General features: G+C 53.1%; 6 protein-coding genes across 6 annotated transcripts; 4 read left to right on the plus strand and 2 right to left on the minus strand.

The window, feature by feature from the left end:
* Window positions 1-1,514: 1,514 nt before the first annotated feature.
* Window positions 1,515-1,960, minus strand: BO79DRAFT_82369 (uncharacterized protein). The gene has a single exon (XM_025689791.1). The coding sequence runs from the start codon at window positions 1,795-1,797 to the stop codon at window positions 1,564-1,566; it is 234 nt and encodes a 77-aa protein (XP_025541773.1). The 5' UTR covers window positions 1,798-1,960; the 3' UTR covers window positions 1,515-1,563.
* On the plus strand, window positions 1,961-5,722 carry BO79DRAFT_82370 (uncharacterized protein). The gene is made up of 2 exons (XM_025689792.1): window positions 1,961-2,712; window positions 2,788-5,722. The coding sequence occupies exons 1-2, from the start codon at window positions 2,123-2,125 to the stop codon at window positions 5,648-5,650; spliced, it is 3,453 nt and encodes a 1,150-aa protein (XP_025541774.1). The 5' UTR covers window positions 1,961-2,122; the 3' UTR covers window positions 5,651-5,722.
* An 846-nt stretch (window positions 5,723-6,568) lies between these two features.
* Window positions 6,569-7,119, plus strand: BO79DRAFT_82379 (uncharacterized protein). Its single transcript, XM_025689793.1, has one exon. It carries the CDS (start codon window positions 6,658-6,660, stop codon window positions 7,003-7,005), a length of 348 nt encoding a protein of 115 aa, XP_025541775.1. The 5' UTR covers window positions 6,569-6,657; the 3' UTR covers window positions 7,006-7,119.
* Window positions 7,120-7,233: 114 nt separating this feature from the next.
* BO79DRAFT_226701 (phosphatidylinositol-3-phosphate-binding ubiquitin-protein ligase) lies at window positions 7,234-8,973 on the plus strand (the record flags this gene model as incomplete). The annotated part of the gene is made up of 2 exons (XM_025683816.1): window positions 7,234-8,256; window positions 8,314-8,973. 2 exons carry the CDS (start codon window positions 7,234-7,236, stop codon window positions 8,971-8,973), a joined length of 1,683 nt encoding a protein of 560 aa, XP_025541776.1.
* A 1,235-nt stretch (window positions 8,974-10,208) lies between these two features.
* BO79DRAFT_236575 (putative C6 transcription factor (War1)) lies at window positions 10,209-13,287 on the plus strand (the record flags this gene model as incomplete). Its single annotated transcript, XM_025684599.1, has 4 exons — window positions 10,209-11,614; window positions 11,665-11,948; window positions 12,007-12,530; window positions 12,583-13,287. The coding sequence occupies 4 exons, from the start codon at window positions 10,209-10,211 to the stop codon at window positions 13,285-13,287; spliced, it is 2,919 nt and encodes a 972-aa protein (XP_025541777.1).
* Window positions 13,288-13,623: 336 nt separating this feature from the next.
* BO79DRAFT_226703 (Zn(II)2Cys6 transcription factor) lies at window positions 13,624-16,070 on the minus strand (the record flags this gene model as incomplete). The annotated part of the gene is made up of 9 exons (XM_025683817.1): window positions 13,624-13,831; window positions 14,008-14,140; window positions 14,219-14,318; window positions 14,373-14,476; window positions 14,526-14,984; window positions 15,044-15,311; window positions 15,373-15,683; window positions 15,740-15,934; window positions 16,022-16,070. The coding sequence occupies 9 exons, from the start codon at window positions 16,068-16,070 to the stop codon at window positions 13,624-13,626; spliced, it is 1,827 nt and encodes a 608-aa protein (XP_025541778.1).
* Window positions 16,071-16,621: the final 551 nt, after the last annotated feature.

The following is a 16,621-nucleotide window of genomic DNA, read 5'->3' on the forward strand; positions in this document are numbered from 1 at the left end:
GGACTGCTTCAGACTATCCCGAGTATTAATGGCAGCTTGCTGGGTTCTTGCTCTAGCTGTATTTCGCGAGCTAATCAACCTATCCTTTTCCGGATGGCAGCAGCTACTCTTTCCACTTTATGGCTATCTATACTACTACGTGTTATCGTCCGAAGTAATACATACTAACCAGGCGGAACTAAAGGTCGGTTTTCCTGACTCATCTAGATGAGCAGCTAACTAGCGCAACTACCAGTGGCGAATTGTGCACTAATCTGGGACATGGCTGAATCCCGACGCCCGGATCCCCACCTGTCATCATGTATATCGGTTGTATAGGGCTACATTGTTCGACTGTCTCGGGTTCTCAGTGTCTTGGCTCATTGGCAGCCCACATAGTAGAAAGGTCTAGAAGCTGAAGTCTCAGTGAGAGCCCATGGGAACTGAAGTCCCATAATTTGGACAGACGAAACCAGCAAAGGAATTATTTCAACCATTGTGGTCGGATACTACTAGGAGATCGAATTCATCATTGTGCAGTATGGAAGGGGATGCGACCAGAGGGTTGTATTGGCATTGAATCGGCAGTGACAAGTAAGGGATCCTAGCCTTTTCCGGCTTTCCTTCTTCCCTGGCTTTGACGATAAGTGAGTGAGTGGTATGTTACACGACCATGGGCCATCAGTCAGGAAAAAGCCGACACAGCTCCCCAGCTCTGTTTCCGGATTCGACCTTTTGTCCGCCCGTCATATTCCACCGCCGAATCATTTGGTCCTTCATGGGGCTGATGCCATCTCATCATTCATTCCTAAGCAATACCTAACTTAATCAGTAGCTAAGCTAGGTTGATCCGAGCCCACGGTGTGGCTGCGAAACAAGGAAGCGCAAAATAGGCGGTATTAGCAAATATGAATGAACGACACATAATAATGGTTGTCAAGTAATAATTTGTCGACCATGATACTTGGAGTAATTTTAGTGACTGAGGGGTGAGACAACCTTTCAGCATGAGCCTCCTTTGAGTTTAGCAGCTTATAGATACTCCGTAGCTACTACCAACTACTAACTGTACAATACTAGCGATTAACCAACTAGCAGTCAGATAATACTCACTAACAAAAAAAAAAAAAAAACGAGACATACTCCTCCGGCCGGTAGATCAGGTTCTGTGTGCGGATAACTAGTAAGTAATGGATGGATGAATGGGTGGGTTGCCTTTTTGGCTGACTTTGGGACTTGGTTCCTCAGGATTAGCGTTGCCAAGTTTAGAAGCCACCACCCACTGGACTCACTCACTGCCACCCACCACTAGGAACTAACCACTGTACTAGCAGTGCTACCGCCCCAAACTGAATCCGTCGCTCCCCGGCTGCCACAAGAGCAAAGAGAACAAACATGGCGGCGCAGTCAATCAGTCAAGTCAGTCAGCCAGGCAAGCAAAGCAAAGCCCACCCCCCCCCGTTAATGGTGGATGGATCGATGGGCCTTTTCGCTCAGCCCGAGCTGGGGGGCCTCGCATACCAATCATGCCAACTTTTTTTTTTTTTTTTTTTCTTTCTTTCTTTTTCACTATCTTAATTTTCCTTAACCCTTTTCCCTTCTTGCTTCCCTTTTTTTGCCTTGTCGCAGATTCACAGGCGTGGTGCTTTCTTTTCCTTGCACAAAGTCTAAACCGCCCATCGTATCGGGCTTCCCACTCGTTCTACTCTCTCTCTCTCCACTAACCAACTGCTGCTGCTGACTTCCCGTGTTTACTGCCTCACCTTCCGAGCCTGGCCTATTCCCCTCCCCGCCAACCCCCGAAGTGATGGTGCGCATCCCCTACATCACCAACCTGGGGGAGATCGAGGAGTAATCCACTCCTGTTCTCGAATAGCCCATCATCCACAAGCCACCCTGCCATTTCCCTCATCCCAGCTTCAACTTCCCCTTCCCTCGCCGACCTCGCCCGTTTTTAATCCTACCTACCGTTCCGTTCATTCGCTGAATCTCGACCGGGAAACGTCATTCGTTATACTTGGAGCCTGATCAGGTACCCGAGGTCCTGGGGTTATTGGCATTCTCCGATACTGCTTGGACAACGTGGATTGAATCATTTACGGGGGGACTGACCTCCCCGAGGAGGTCATCCCGTTCGCTGTCGATGGCCGAAATGTCTGTACGTTGCGACGCGAGATGGCACAATGATGCGGGTTCAGCTGTCGGTACCAGAAGACAGGGTATCCAAGGTTTCGGGTTCGTGCAGGATCAGCAAACGACGCGACGATGGCGATGGCGCAGAGATCGATCATGGGTCAGTGGTATTAGCTTGATGCTGGTTGTGTTGTTGATATCTTGGATACCTCCTGCCTCTGCGGTGTTGCTGGACTTTGAGAACTGTCTGGAACCCGCTGTGATTCAATCGGAACCACAACAGCTACAATTCGTCCCATTCGACGTCTCCGTTGTTTTCAAACAGCACGACTCCCTTCACCCTCTGAACATATCAGTCTATGGCAACGTCTCGGGAACTGCGAACGGGGAGACTTATCCATCGCCGGATGACCCCCAGTGGTCGAACCCGAATGACACTGTCGGAAAGATCGTGGATCTGAATTCTGCCAACAACAAATACTCCACCCTTCTGTCGTCAATCGACGTTCTGAGCTTTTCTCCTTACAATGAACCGTCGAGATTCTGCGACTCGGTCTTCCAGGGGTCTTGCCCCCTGGGCCCCGTTTTCTATGTCAACTCGTGAGGAATCCCGTTTTCTTCGGCGCTGTTGTATACTGGTATCGCGCACTGGCTAACATTATCCTCGCTGTATAGGTCGGACTTGTCCGCTTTGCGCGCCTTCTCGATTGAACACGACATGCTTTCCTCATACTACTTTTCGACCTTGTCGTCAAGACTCGTGATCAAGTCTGGCGACGCTGCTGCCACGAAGCTCGGTTGTATATCCGTCGCAATAACCCCCGATCTTGGGTCGTCTCTGAAAAGCACCTTGGCTTATATCCCCCTCGTTATTCTTGTCCTGGTCGGAATCGCCACGGTAACGGCAGCGATCTACAGCCCTTGGGGTACTACGGACCCCTTCCACTGGACTAGTAATTATGGTCGTGACGAAGATGTGCTGCGATTAGTAACGCCGGGATTTGGAGACTGCCTACAGTACATCCAGTTTGCAGTGTTGACCGGCTCTCTAACCCTGAACTACCCTGGTTTCTACCAGCCTGTGATCAGCCGGGTTGCTTGGTCCGTACTCATGTTCAATCAGAGTTTCCTGGATCCCGGAAACGAGCAAAACCCCGTCAAGGACGGTGTGTATGCCGTCAACGCTACCTACGGATTGGACAGACTCGATCAATATGTCGGCATGCCTGCAGCGCGTGATATTTGGCCGGGAATGATGGTTTGGCTACTGGTAATTCTAGTCGTCGTCACACTATTAATCCAGGTGGTTTTTGGCTTGCGTTCAATCTCTCGCAAGATCGCCAATAATCCGGAGGAGGACCTTCGATCTAAAAACATGCCTTTCACCGTTGGGAACATTGTCCGGGTCGTCTTCAATTTTCTACTGCTCCCGGTCCTATCAATATCTTTTTTCCAGTTGGTTATTGCCAGCGAATCCCCGGCATATTCGGTCGCACTCGCAGTCGTGGTCATAGTGATTCTGGCAGCATTCTCTCTGTGGACAGTGCGGCTCATTGCGAACACCCGGCCCAAGTCCTACCTTTTCGACGATCTTTCGACCGTACTACTCTACGGCCCGCTTTACAACACTTTCTGTGACGATGCAGCTGCCTTCGCTTTGGTGCCAATATTCCTGACGTTCGTTCGTGGTATTGCGATTGGGGCGCTACAGCCCTCCGGCATTGCCCAGATCGTACTACTGGCTATATGCGAGGTGGTGTCGATCTTGACACTGATAGCCTTCAAGCCGTTCCCCTCACCAACGTCGATGAACCTCTACCATGCATGCTTCTCCATCGTTCGCTTCCTGACGATCTTGCTCAGCGTCGTTTTTGTTCCTTCATTGCGCATCTCACAGGCCGCTCGTGGATGGATTGGCTATATCATCTTGTTCCTTCATGCGCTTGTCATGGTCTTCGGATTCTTTTTGAACGCTTTGCAAACCCTTATCGAAGTCATTGCACGACTCGCCGGTGCGGGTGGTTACGAAGGAGGTGTTACCCGCGGTGGCCTGGTTAAGGTTTTCGGTATGCGGCAACTGTCACGGCGTGTGCCCAGACAAAGCGTCGCCACTCGTCAAAGCATGGGATCGGAAGCTGCCATGCTAGCGCACACCGATGACAGGCTGTCATCCCAGTTCGACGGGTCGAGACCTCGCAGTCTTTCCGGAAGCTCAGCCATGCTTTTGAACCGTGCTGGTGCAAGTGAAGGGCGGGCTAGCGCAATTTTTGATTCAGGCAGCGCGCACGGTGGAAACCACAGTCGGGCTAACAGTAGCGGTTTCTTTACGCCCTCAACACCCGGTGGCTTTGCTGCCGGGTATCAGACCCCAGGAAGTAACTCCCCGAAGAGCGGTCCCGTCTTTGCGATGCATCCGCATGACCCTTACTATCGGCCACCGCGGCCTCGCAAGAAGGTCGTGGATATGGGAGCTGCCGGAGAGAAGGGCAGAGCATCGCGGCACACACACAGATCTTCAAGTTACGGAGACATCGATGATGACATTATCGAAGGGCCGTCGGTCTCTGGAAGGGGCACGCCTACTCCCGCGTATATTCCGGCACCAAAAGATGACCTTGACCTTGATGATCCTCGGCAGTCACGCAAGGACTACGCGGTCCGTGAAGTCGACTTCTACTACCGAGTCCGGGGGCCGCCATTATCCCAGTCGGGCACTCGCAAGTTGAAGACTGGTCCAGCCGACCCCACTGGACCGGTTTCTTCTGCTACCGGCTTCTTCCGTAGTCTGTTCCGTGGAAAAACCAAGGAGAAAGGAAAAGGCTTCGAGGTCGTACGCAGCAGCAGAGCACCACCGCCTGGTCTCTTCCCCGAAAGTGAAGAGTTCCATGACCAACATGAACCCTACCGAGACGAACCTGACGAGCAGGCTGCCACAGAGCAGAACCGCGAGGCCTCGGAGGCCAATGCTAATTACCGCGATTCGGACGGTGAAGGAAACGAGCGGTCTACGGAGACGCAGACTGTTCTGCCCAAGGTAGAAACGGGCGGCGACATTGAGCTTCCAAGTCGCGCGGGTTCTCAGCATAGCTCTCAGTCTCCGTCTCGACCGGGTGCCGGACGCCAGGGTTCTATACGTTCTCTGGCTCCGGAAGAGCTGGATTTGACGCAGAACCCTCTCTCTGTGGTGACGGATACAGCCGCTCTGCAATCAATGGAATCCGGTCACGGAGAACCATCTGTTCATAATTCCGGGCAACTCCATCCGTCGGCCTCAGTCACTGGTCGGTTACCATTCACTGCTACCAGCTCGCCCTCCCGAGATCGCAATTTTTCCATTGCTTCCACAACCGCATCCACCACTTCAAGCCGTCGGGTCAACGATGGAAGCACACGTGTTGAGCGTCCATCCAGTATGGGTTACGTCGCACAGTACCGCACTCAGGATAACATCCACGAAGCCAGTCCGGACGAACCATCGTTTGCGGGCAGCGCCGCCGAACTGGTGGATGAAGCGCATCACCACGACGAGGCACACTGAATGCAGCCTTGCCAGTCTGAAAGCATAAGCGAAGCGATCTTCCATCGGCATTGCTGTGGAGATGACGAATTTCTTTTCCCCACTGTGTCGTCAACAAAAGGATTATGTGCAAAGGCGTTTGTGATATATGGGTTTGGATTTCCGTTAAATAAGCAACCGGATCCTGCAGCATTCTGCTGGCCAGCGTGTGTCTTTTATTTCTTTTCTTTTCCTCCTCGTTTTTTTTTTTTTTTTTTTTTTTTTTTTTTTCATTCTTGTATCCACCATTGTCTCAAATTCACATCTTCTGTCTAAACCTCCCCTGCTCTTGCATCGTGGCCTGCAGTTACGGCAGCCATGATTTCGACCCCTTTCCCCTGTAACCCGGCCATTCCGGCATGGGTACGGCCTTTTTGTGTTCTGCAATCCCAGCGTCGCATCTTGTATAGGTTGGCGGATTCTTTTCGTGTATGGACTGTTAGGCAATAATTTCATTTAACTATAGTTGAACGGAGAATGGGGGATAGGCGTTTACATTAGTGCTGATAATGCTAAATAGCAACAATTATGCTAGTGAAATATTTACACCCATACTTAGGGGATAGAGCGATTGTAGTCCATTGTTCTAAAATCAGTATGAGATACGAGACATGTGATATCATCAACGCAGCATCACCCGAGCATCAGCCTATCTCTGACTGAAGAGAGGAGATCCCCCGGTGGCCTGACTATCAGAGCTGGCTGATCCACCAGATCAGTAATTCATATGCACGGTGTCCCTAGATTCTCCGAGACCTGGCTAGAAATACAGATAGTAGATTCTCCTGACGGAATTGGCTAGACCGGTCATCCCTGATCGGAAGAATCGGCGCGAGCCTCGTGGTTGATGATAAAAGAGGCACACAGACACCGAGAGAGAGAGAGAGAGAGAGAGGGAGACAAAGAAAAGAGCAAGTACTAACTAATTAACTAAGAAGCTCACCTCGCGGACCGCCATTTTGCCCCGCGGCCAATCCTCGGCTTGTTGAATGTCAGCCAGCGGCAAAGCGCCTGACCATCACGCCCTCAATCTCACACACTCTTGCGGCTGGCAGTCTCTTGTCCCTTTCGCAGCCGCGTTGGTCATCCCTTTCCTGATCAAATTGCTGTCAGCAGGGAAGAACTGGTGCTGGTCTTTCTTCGGGGCGCGTGCTTCTCTCCTTCACATCGCCCGAGTCACGAGACCCCCCTCCTGGCCGAAGATTTGCCTTCGACGCCCAAAAGTCCGAACGTTCTCGATTGATTTCCTTTTTTTCAAAACCTTTGCATCCACTGTCTATCTGCTTTTTGTTTTTTGCCAATTATTCCGCCTTCTTCTTTTCTCTCTCCTCAGGTAGAAGACCGTACCCCAGAATCAGTCTTCTCCCCTTTCATAATTCACGCCTGCTACACGCTACCCGGAAACGCGGTTCTGCCTTATCCCTCCCCCAATCCTGGCCTCGTCGCGCCACTCAGTCAATGACGGTCCGTCGTCCAAACGGCGGAGATTAGTCTCCTCTGCAGCGTCCGGCAGACATTCAGCTTCAGCTTCGACTTTCTCTACACCTGCTCCTTTCCCTCAGTTCATGTCGTCCTTGTCGAGTCCGGCATCTTCCCGATCTGCTTCATCCACCACCACCACCACCGCAGCAGCCGCAGCCGCCGCTTTCGCCGCCCCACCGCCTTCTTCTGGTCTCAGGCCTCATGCGAGCTCGGAGCATTTACGGACAAGTGAGGCCGGTCCTGCACTAGATAGACGTACTGAGAGACGGCGATCCACTCTCAGCGGGTCGGATCGTAAGCGACGGATAGTCAGTCTGGAGGCGGATGCGTGGTCGAGGCGTGCAGTTCCCGAGCCGTTGACGGACACCGGGCCGAGCAGTAGTAGCAGTCGAGCAGCAGCAATGGATAGCAGGTCTATCCCCCGGTTTTCCTCGTTCGAGACGCAGACGCAGACGCAGACGCCCCAGAATCCTCCTCCTTCGTCCTATGCCAATCCCATCGATCTAACATCACCCCCACCGCAGTCCCGGCCGCAGGGTATATCTAGCTCGACTGATAACTACCGTCGAGGATCGTGGTCACGGACGGGTACTGGTGCTTACGTGGAGTATACACGGCCGCAATGGCAGCCTGATGCGGAGGTGACGAAATGTCCCATTTGCGGGACAACGTTCAGCTTTTGGTACAGGAAGCATCACTGCCGTAAATGTGGCCGGGTCGTGTGTGCGTCATGTTCCCCCCACCGGATTACTATTCCCCGACAGTTCATCGTGCGCGACCCCAATCGTTCTTATGCATCCTCCTCTCTGATCCCCCCGCGCGCGGCTCCCGTTATTGATTTGGAAGGTGATGACGCCGCCACCTCCCCAACTGCCCTCAACCCGGCCCTGGGGGGCGGGGAGGAGGTGCGGCTGTGTAACCCCTGCGTCCCAGATCCCAACCCAGACCCGCCTCGTGGGTTTGCGACTGTTCGGAGCCGCGGGGGAGCAGAATCACGTTCGGGCATAGGGCAGGGGGCTTACCCTACTTTATTCAATCAATCCGGACATCGATCTTATCATTCCGTGTCATCGCCCGCTAATCAAAATCCCCACAGTGGAGGCCTGGTGAGTTTACAATGTATGCCTTCTCCGAATACTTCCCCCCCACTAACCAGATGACAGCAGCAGCCAGGTACATTTCCCTCACGGCCAGGACGACGGACTGTAGGCTCGAGCGATTATACCACGTTTGGTGGGTTGGGCGGCGCCTTTGCTCCACGGCTGCAGGAACGACCCAGGCCCATTGATTACGGATCATTGTCTAGTTCCCGCTTCCATCCCATCTCAATGGGTTCCAGTGCCTCCTCTCGACCGCTGCCGTATCCGGGTGCGGGGAGTGCCAGTTCATTGCCCGTGTCGTCGACGGCCCGACCCTCGTCTCTCGGGGTAGCGCCGTGGCGGCGGCCTCACGTCGAAGAGCGCGATCTCTGTCCGATCTGTGACCAAGAGCTTCCACCTTTGGGCAACAACGGGGACGAGACTAGTCGAGAGGCACATATTCGCGATTGTATTGAGAGCCATGGTCGACAGGGTCGCATGTCCCCGCAGAATGGTAGCCCAGCGGCGTCCTCACCCGTTCCCGTTCGTCTGGTTGTATTCAAGGCGACGGAGAAGGACTGTGTGGGACAGGACGGAGGGTTACAGGAATGTACCATCTGCATGGAAGAATACGAGGTTGGGCAGTCGCTGGTGCGGCTGGAGTGTCTCTGCAAATTCCACAAGCGATGCATTGTTGAATGGTTTGAGCGGAAGAAGGAGTGCCCGGTGCATAAAGTCTCCTGAACGAGCCTGATGTCTTCATGTTGGTGTTATGTGGTTTTATAGCGGGCCTCTTTTGTACCGTGCAAGCTTGGTTGCGGCTGGATTTCCGCCTTCTTGTCGGTCCGATGGTGGCTTTGTTTTTCTTTACCTTGGTGAGGCAAATGTTCTTTCCAGCACTATTTCGCCGAGCCGGCGTCCTGGTCTTGTTGTCTCTCATTCTGTTATTGCTTTTGCAGCTGTCAAGCAGCTTGGGGTTCTTGTGTTTGGTTGACGAGAGTGATGAGTTTCTCTCTGGTTGGTGTTCTTGATCTCCCCCTCATGTTTGATGCAATCAGTTCGGCGCGTGAGTTCTTGGCCATCTAGTTAGAGCGACTGCTGTTTCCCCCGGACATTGGACATTTACGAATGCTACACCTTTTACATACTCATTGATCAGAGAAGTGACCGATAAGAGTAACTAACTTATAGTTCGAAAAGGGGGATGGGATGGCAGTTGGTGCACACGTAAGCAGCGATAGGAATGGCAGCCTGAGGGTGTTGAGTCATCCATCATTTCGAGACCAGATAATTTATGGGATGTGCGTCAAAGAAGAAACTTGATCTTCCTGGCTGCTATTAATTGAAACGGATAATTTTTACGAAATCATTAGTATAGTTATATTTCATGGTCTGGCGGTAGATTAGGAGAGAGACGTAGAAACAAGAAATCGCAGGCGACAGAAAGCCGCCCCTCCACTTGAGGCTCCTTCGCTCGTCTTTCGCGTCTCCGCGTTTTCTCTCCTCTGTTTTCATCTTCTTGTCATCTCCTTCTCCTCGCACAATCTGTCGCATCAAACCCGGCAGTGAAGCACCATCTTCTTCGAACGTGGTTCCCGATATCGAATGCATCTGATCCAGCATCTCCTGGAGGGAACTCCTTTTTAAGGCTTGAACACGCACCCGCCTGAGGCCTCCACGGTCGGCTGTCGGTCACCGACCGTCCGGTTCTCCGACCTTCGCCCAACTGCAGCCTCCCAAGCGAGTCTGGCGTCGTGCCTTTCCACCCCCCCTCATCTTCTACTCTCTCAAATTAAAAATGTAAGCTTGATGTTCTCATTTCGGTCTCCTTACTATCCCTTCTAGGATTAACGCGCGCGCGCGGCCAAGCGATCGGAAATCCTTGCCGGTCGTGATATTGATCCGTTGGCCATGGCGACCATCATCCACCCGTCGTGCAACCCAGGCTGACGTGCCTTAAACCCAGTCCCCGCAAACCGATGGAGATCGATCCGCGTCTGCGTGCTGGCAGTGACAGCTCTCCTGCCGACGGCACCGCAGCCGGTCGTCCATATATCCCTCCCCCGGTCTCTTCCAGACATCCCGACCATAATACCGGCGCTCCCTCCGCGCTTCCACGCCGCAGCGATTACCCCGAACCACCGTCCCCTTACTCTCCCGCGGACCAGCTGCGATCCGCCGTCTCGTCTGCAAGTGGGCCCGGCTACTACGGCAGCGCCGCGCACTCCCAGTCAACGCCATCTATATACCGAAGCGGGCCTGAACCTGGCTCGGTGCCCACCACGTCCTCTCAACTCGATCCCGTCGATCCGAACGATCCGTATGCCGAATTGCGACGTCCGCGCGCCTGCGAAGCATGCCGTCAACTCAAAGTCCGATGCGAGCCCGATCTCAGCCATCCCAATGGCACGTGTAAACGATGCGCCAAGGCCGGCCGGAACTGTATCGTGACCGTTCCCACACGCAAGCGCCAGAAGAAGACCGACAGTCGCGTGGCGGAGCTCGAGAGGAAGATTGATGCCTTGACGGCGAGCTTGCAGGCCTCCCAGGGCCACGAACCGCACCCTCTTCCGCCGCCCGCCGCTCTTGAGCCGCCGCGCGAGGAGCATCCGGGAAGGCGCTGGCTTTCATCCACGGCGCATGCCTCTACTAATGGATCGATACCCTTGAGGTCACCTTCCAGCACGGCGGGGAGCAAGCGGCGGCACAGTGGGGAGATCAAAGAGACTGCTCCAGTGTCTTCTCGCACTTCGAGCCCTAGCGACGACCAGTCATTGTACAATAAGGCTCTCAAACAATGGCGGGCCATGGGATACGGCTTGGAGGCACAACCTAAAGACACGGCCAGCGAGGGCGGGGGTGATCTGATTGACCGAGGTGTCGTGAGTGAGACACTGGCTCAGGAGGCATTTACCAAATACGTCGATCGAATGGCCACCCTCATACCTATGGTGGTGTTCCCACCAGGCACAACAATGGATGAGGTGCGGCAGAAGAAGCCGGTGCTGTTTCACGCTATAATTGCAGCCGCGATCGGTACTATTCAACCACACCTGCAGCTATCTCTGCTGGATGAATTTTACAAAGTGGTTGCCGAACGAGTTATCGTGAAAGGTGAAAAGTCACTGGATCTAGTCCAGGCGATCCTAGTCTGCTGCAACTGGTACACGCCACCAGATAACTTCGAGGAGGTCAAATTCTATCAGTTGTCAAACATTGCTGTCTCGCTCGCGATGGATCTGGGTCTCAACCGGAAGGCAATCCCCAAGTCCAAGCCGTTCGCCCTAGTCAAGGAGCTTATCTCGAAGAAGTCATCTATCGTCGTAGACCTGGATTCAGCCGAGGCGAGACGAACCTGGCTTGCTTGTTATTTCGTCGCCGTGCAGTTCGTATCCCCTACTCATCATGACAAACTGACCGCTAACAGCCATACAGGTGTGCCGTCTCTTTGAGACGCGTGAATCTAGTCCGCTGGATGCCATATATGGATGAATGCGTAGAAATACTCGAAAAGTCACCAGAGGCCTTACCATCCGACAAAGGCATGATCCAATGGGCAAAGCTAGCCCATATCCTCGAAGATATCGCCGTCCAGTTCACCAGCGACGACGCCCCTACCGTATCATCCTTTTCAGACCCAAAGTTCCTCTACACGCTCCGCGTTCTCGAAAGACAACTGGACCAATGGCGACGAGAAACTCCACCAGAGCACTTTTCCCGTACGTCAACACCCCAGCCCCAATTCCCCAGCTACCTCACCACTAACCACAACCCCAGCCATCCTAAAACAAGCCGACTGCATCATCAACCTCTTCCTCCACGAGAACGCCATGCACGTAGAATTCCACCGGGACGATCCCAAAACCGCCAACGACGATCTCGCCAGCCCCACCAGCCCAGCTCACATCAACGCCCTCAGCACCTGCCTGACCTCCATCCACGACGCCATCGACACCCTCTGCTCCATCGAAACCAAGGACCTCGTCCTAACCCCGACCGTCGCTCTGGCCCGAACCTCCTTCGCCATCGTCGCCCTCATCAAGATCTACTCCATCGTCTCCAGCCCAGACACCCGCATGGCCCAAGTCATCGACCTCAGCAGCCTCAAGACAGAATACTACCTGGACAAGGTCATCCGTCATTACACCAAAGCCGGCGAAACCCCGGGCGGTCGCACCCCAGCTAAATTCAGCGTTGTCCTGAGTCTCCTCCGGAACTGGTTCATGAAACGTAAAGACCAGGGTCCTGTCCTCAAGGAAGCATTATCACTGTACAAGTGCTCTGATGAAGAGCGACTTCAGGTACCCATCCTACATATCTACCTCTACCCAAACCAACGCTAACCATACCCAGCAACCCCCCCAACAAGACAAACAAAACCAGGCTCAAGGCCAAACCCCCCTCCACCTCCTCAGCGAAGTCGCCATGGGCGATCCTCAATCCCGCTCTACCACCACCCCAGTCACAACCGCCACCAACAACCCATCCCCAACCCAAACCCAACCAACATCCACCAATAGACCTATCTACACACCCAACACCACCACCACCACGACAAGTACATATCCCGACCTCCTCACCCAACAATCCCCATCATCATCATCAGACCTCCCCGTCCCTCACTCTCATTCCCACACTCACACTCACACCACCGACTCAACCACCGAACCACCTTCATCAACCTGGGTCCAACAATACCCCCCTCCACCCCGCCAATTCTACCCTACTTTCAGCCCTTCATACCAAGATGTCCAAGGATTCGGGACTGATCCGAGTAATGGGAGTAATGGGAATGGAATGGTGGTTACTACTCCTGGTTCTGGTGCTGGTGCTGGTGCTACTGGTACTGGTAGTGGTGCTAGTGCTGGTACTAGTGGGGGAGGAGCGGGAGGAGGGAATCCGATACAAGGGTTGTTTGTTCCCGAGTTGGGGGTGCAGATGGGGTTTGATCCCGAGAATTTGTTCATGTTGGGGAATATGTTGGGTGATGAGATTCTGAATTTGCCGTTTCAGGCGGATGGGGGGATGGGTATGGGGATGGGAATGGGGTTTTATTGAGGTGCTTTTTGGGGTGTGTAGAAGATTTGATTCTGAGATGGATTGTTTATATATATGCTGATGATATCCCTACTCTTCTTGGTTAATTATTTTGGATCATGTGTATCTATACTATTGGAGTACAGTTCTGGGTATATTTATATACATAGGAAAAAGTCATAAACTAAGCTAGTACTTTTGTTTCTCCGATGGTCTGCTCGGATATATGTTCCTCGTGTCGTGCTCCAGAATCGAGGATCAGACTTCCATGCTGGTAAATTAACAAACCGTTCGCGTGCAGTACCCATCCAAGACGCTTATCACAAGTCAGTGGGTATAATCCTAAGACCCACTCACTCAGCACGCCACGGCGAATAAGCGAGGTAGAATCCCAACAGCCTCCTCCCCGGTCCCACACGCTATTGTGATAAAGTGCGAAAGGAGCCGACTCCATTCGGCCGAGGCTGCATTAGCGAGGAAACAGCTGTCTTGCGGGTCGGCGTGCCAGACTGCCAGCGTCTGCAAGCCGGCGTACTCCGGCACTGGCTGGACCTTTCCCCACTTGCTGATCATGATTCGTAGCGAGCATCGGACAAAGCAAGAAACAGCGGTCAAGTGTGGTAGACTCCTGGAGAATGGGTGGTGTTCAAGCACTGTCGGTTGCCAAAAAGTGAATGATCATCACGACGCGGTTGAGAAACAGCACAAAATGATCTGTGTCAGCTGATCAACAGCTTTTACCTGACGGTCAAGCGCCACTCTTGGGTTAGCTTCTGGACCATGTATGACCATGGCCAGCCATTCTCAGCTTCGGTCCTCCGAAGAAGATCCAGCAAGCATGTCTGCGCTAGAGGGTCACGAATCCAGGAGCCGCCTGGTGGATCAATCGATCAGTTAGTGGGTTTCCGTATCCAGCAGGTGGGCCACAGCCAGGGCAGATATTATTACTTACAGGCGCACAGTGCGTGGCATGCCATGACGCGCAGAGATATCTCGTCATCAACAGACAGTGCAATTCCGAACAAAATGCTCAGACTCCGCGTCATGTTTCCCTGAACAGCACCAATTAGACTTTCCCTTGAAAGTTGCAGTATGTGGCAGCGTACCTCGGTCATCTGGATATCTTGTGGACTAGGCGTTGAATAAAGGGTCCTGAGTTCCTGTTGCAGGATCAAAGCTCTCGCCATACAAATATGTTGTACTGCGATCGCTAAATGGAACGTCAACGGCCGATCACTGATGTTCCCAAGGGTACATACCATGGAGTGACCTTGTAAACCAGACCACGGGAAAAGGCCTGCCAATTCTTGGGTCTGCAGCGGAGTAATGCAGCGGTCGAAAAATATCCGGCTTTTCCGAGTCCCAAGCATGGATTCTTCGTTTCAGGGTACTCCGACCCAGCACTTCCATCTCCAGCGATGCATGCACCCCATAGCAGTGATTGATCGTCTCTGCAAGAAGCCAGATGGCTCTATGCGCCCAATCTCGATCTTTCTGAGATGAGTCGTGCTGCCATAAGAGGTACAGTCTCTCCCCGAATGGACTCAGTGTCAACCGCAGTGGTTTTTGATATGCTAAGGCAAACTGGATATCTTGCATCACGAAAACCCAAAATGAAGCTTCTGCGAGTCCGCCCGATGTAGCACATCCGACCTGAGAACTTATATAGACTGAGCCGGCTAGTAGATGACGCTGAAGGTCGTTCGATGGGCTGTGAGCTGCTCAAAGTATTAGAAGGCTTTCATCGGATTAGAGGGCTTTGCCAACGGGAACGCACAGGAAATTTGCTCGAAGAATCGCAATATCACGGTAGAGGCAAGAAGGATATCAATACTGATCTCAATCTCTTTGTTTTCCAGAACAGGCAAGAGTATCCCGATACACCGCTCATGATATCCATCTGCGGTATTCGGGGGAATATTATGATTTGTATGGGAGAGATGACGGGCTGCTATAGCCAAACATGCGTAGAGTAGAAGGGGGTTCGTAGGTGCCCTTTCCACCACATCCAAAGAGAAATGTCTCTCATGATCGCAAACATCCAACTAGAAAGCGACGATTAGCCTTAATCCAACCGTATCGTGATCGAAGAATGGGGTAAAGCACCCATGGGCCGAGCGTTTTTCGGAAGTGCCGAAGGAGGAACGCCTCATTGAAACTTGCGACTTTCTGTCGATCGCGGAGCTCATCAAATGCGAAAGGTAGATTGACTGGGTCCAGGCGCTGTGGCGGAAAGGCTGTGGTGGGAGTGGTGTCACTCGGGGACAGTACAGGCTGGAGGGCATGCGACGATGTGGGAGTTGCCACAGAAGCTAGAGATCGACGCTTGACTGCGTCTTTCCGAGGTGCTGGTGGAGGATTCACGGGGAGAACATGATAGTCGGCCGCTGTACGATCTGTCTCGTCCTCGAAGGAGACTACGGAGCCGTCATCAGTGCAAGTCTCAAACCTTCGTTCTTGCAGAGGTACCAACCCTGCGCAGGCATCCCAACCCATATCTGATCGGGAGGAAACGCGAGGTCGCTTTCTCCGTAACGGGGAGGGCCCTTTGGACGTAGCGACGGATTTTGCCCGTGTCGGAAAGTGACCTCTTCCGTCTTCGTCGGAGCCGGGATACACTGTCGTCCCGATCGCTGGCATCGCAAGCACGAGGACCCCGTCTTGTCACCTAGAATATCACGGTTAGAGGCGCTGAGCTGGAAAGCCGGCCATGCACGTCCGATAAACCGGGTTTCTGCAGGGGAGAATGAATTACATTTGAGATGGCGTTGACGGCAGGTGAGACTGAACGTAAACGGTTGCATTAGCTTGGTCGAAAAGCAGCGGCCGCATGCCGCCCAACTGGCATCCCAACAGACTGGGCTAGGAAAGAAAGAAAAGAAACAAGATTCGCACCAGGGGCCGCCAGAACTTACCACCCCCTCATCACGTTGTTGTCAGGTCGGTCCTCGACAGGCAGTCGCAACAGTAGCCATGGAGGGGCAGAGGCATCAACGGCAGGAAGCAGCCATTGATGTGCGAAAGATAAAGAGGAAGAGGCAGGAGAAAGGGGAGCCAGGCCGAGTCGATGTTGGACTACTCTGCTGCAGCTAAAAGCGACCGCCTCAGCAACGGTGATTAGGATGGGCAGAACAATGTTCAACGGTTAAATGCCCAATGGAGGATGGTTCATGCGGAGTGGAGCGCCGGCGTGATGGCCATGGAGCCCCCAGGGCAAATAAGGATTGGAGGGGCGAGAAAAAGGGAAAAAGAACCCTATACAAAAACGAGAACGGCTCGAGTCGATCTCTTCCTTAGCGTGAACACCAGACCCGACCTTTTTTTGCCAGTCGCTCCAGGTTTCAGCCTTTCAGGG

The sequence above is a fragment of the Aspergillus costaricaensis genome, assembly GCF_003184835.1.
Source record: "Aspergillus costaricaensis CBS 115574 unplaced genomic scaffold BO79scaffold_9, whole genome shotgun sequence".
NCBI lineage: Eukaryota > Fungi > Ascomycota > Eurotiomycetes > Eurotiales > Aspergillaceae > Aspergillus > Aspergillus costaricensis.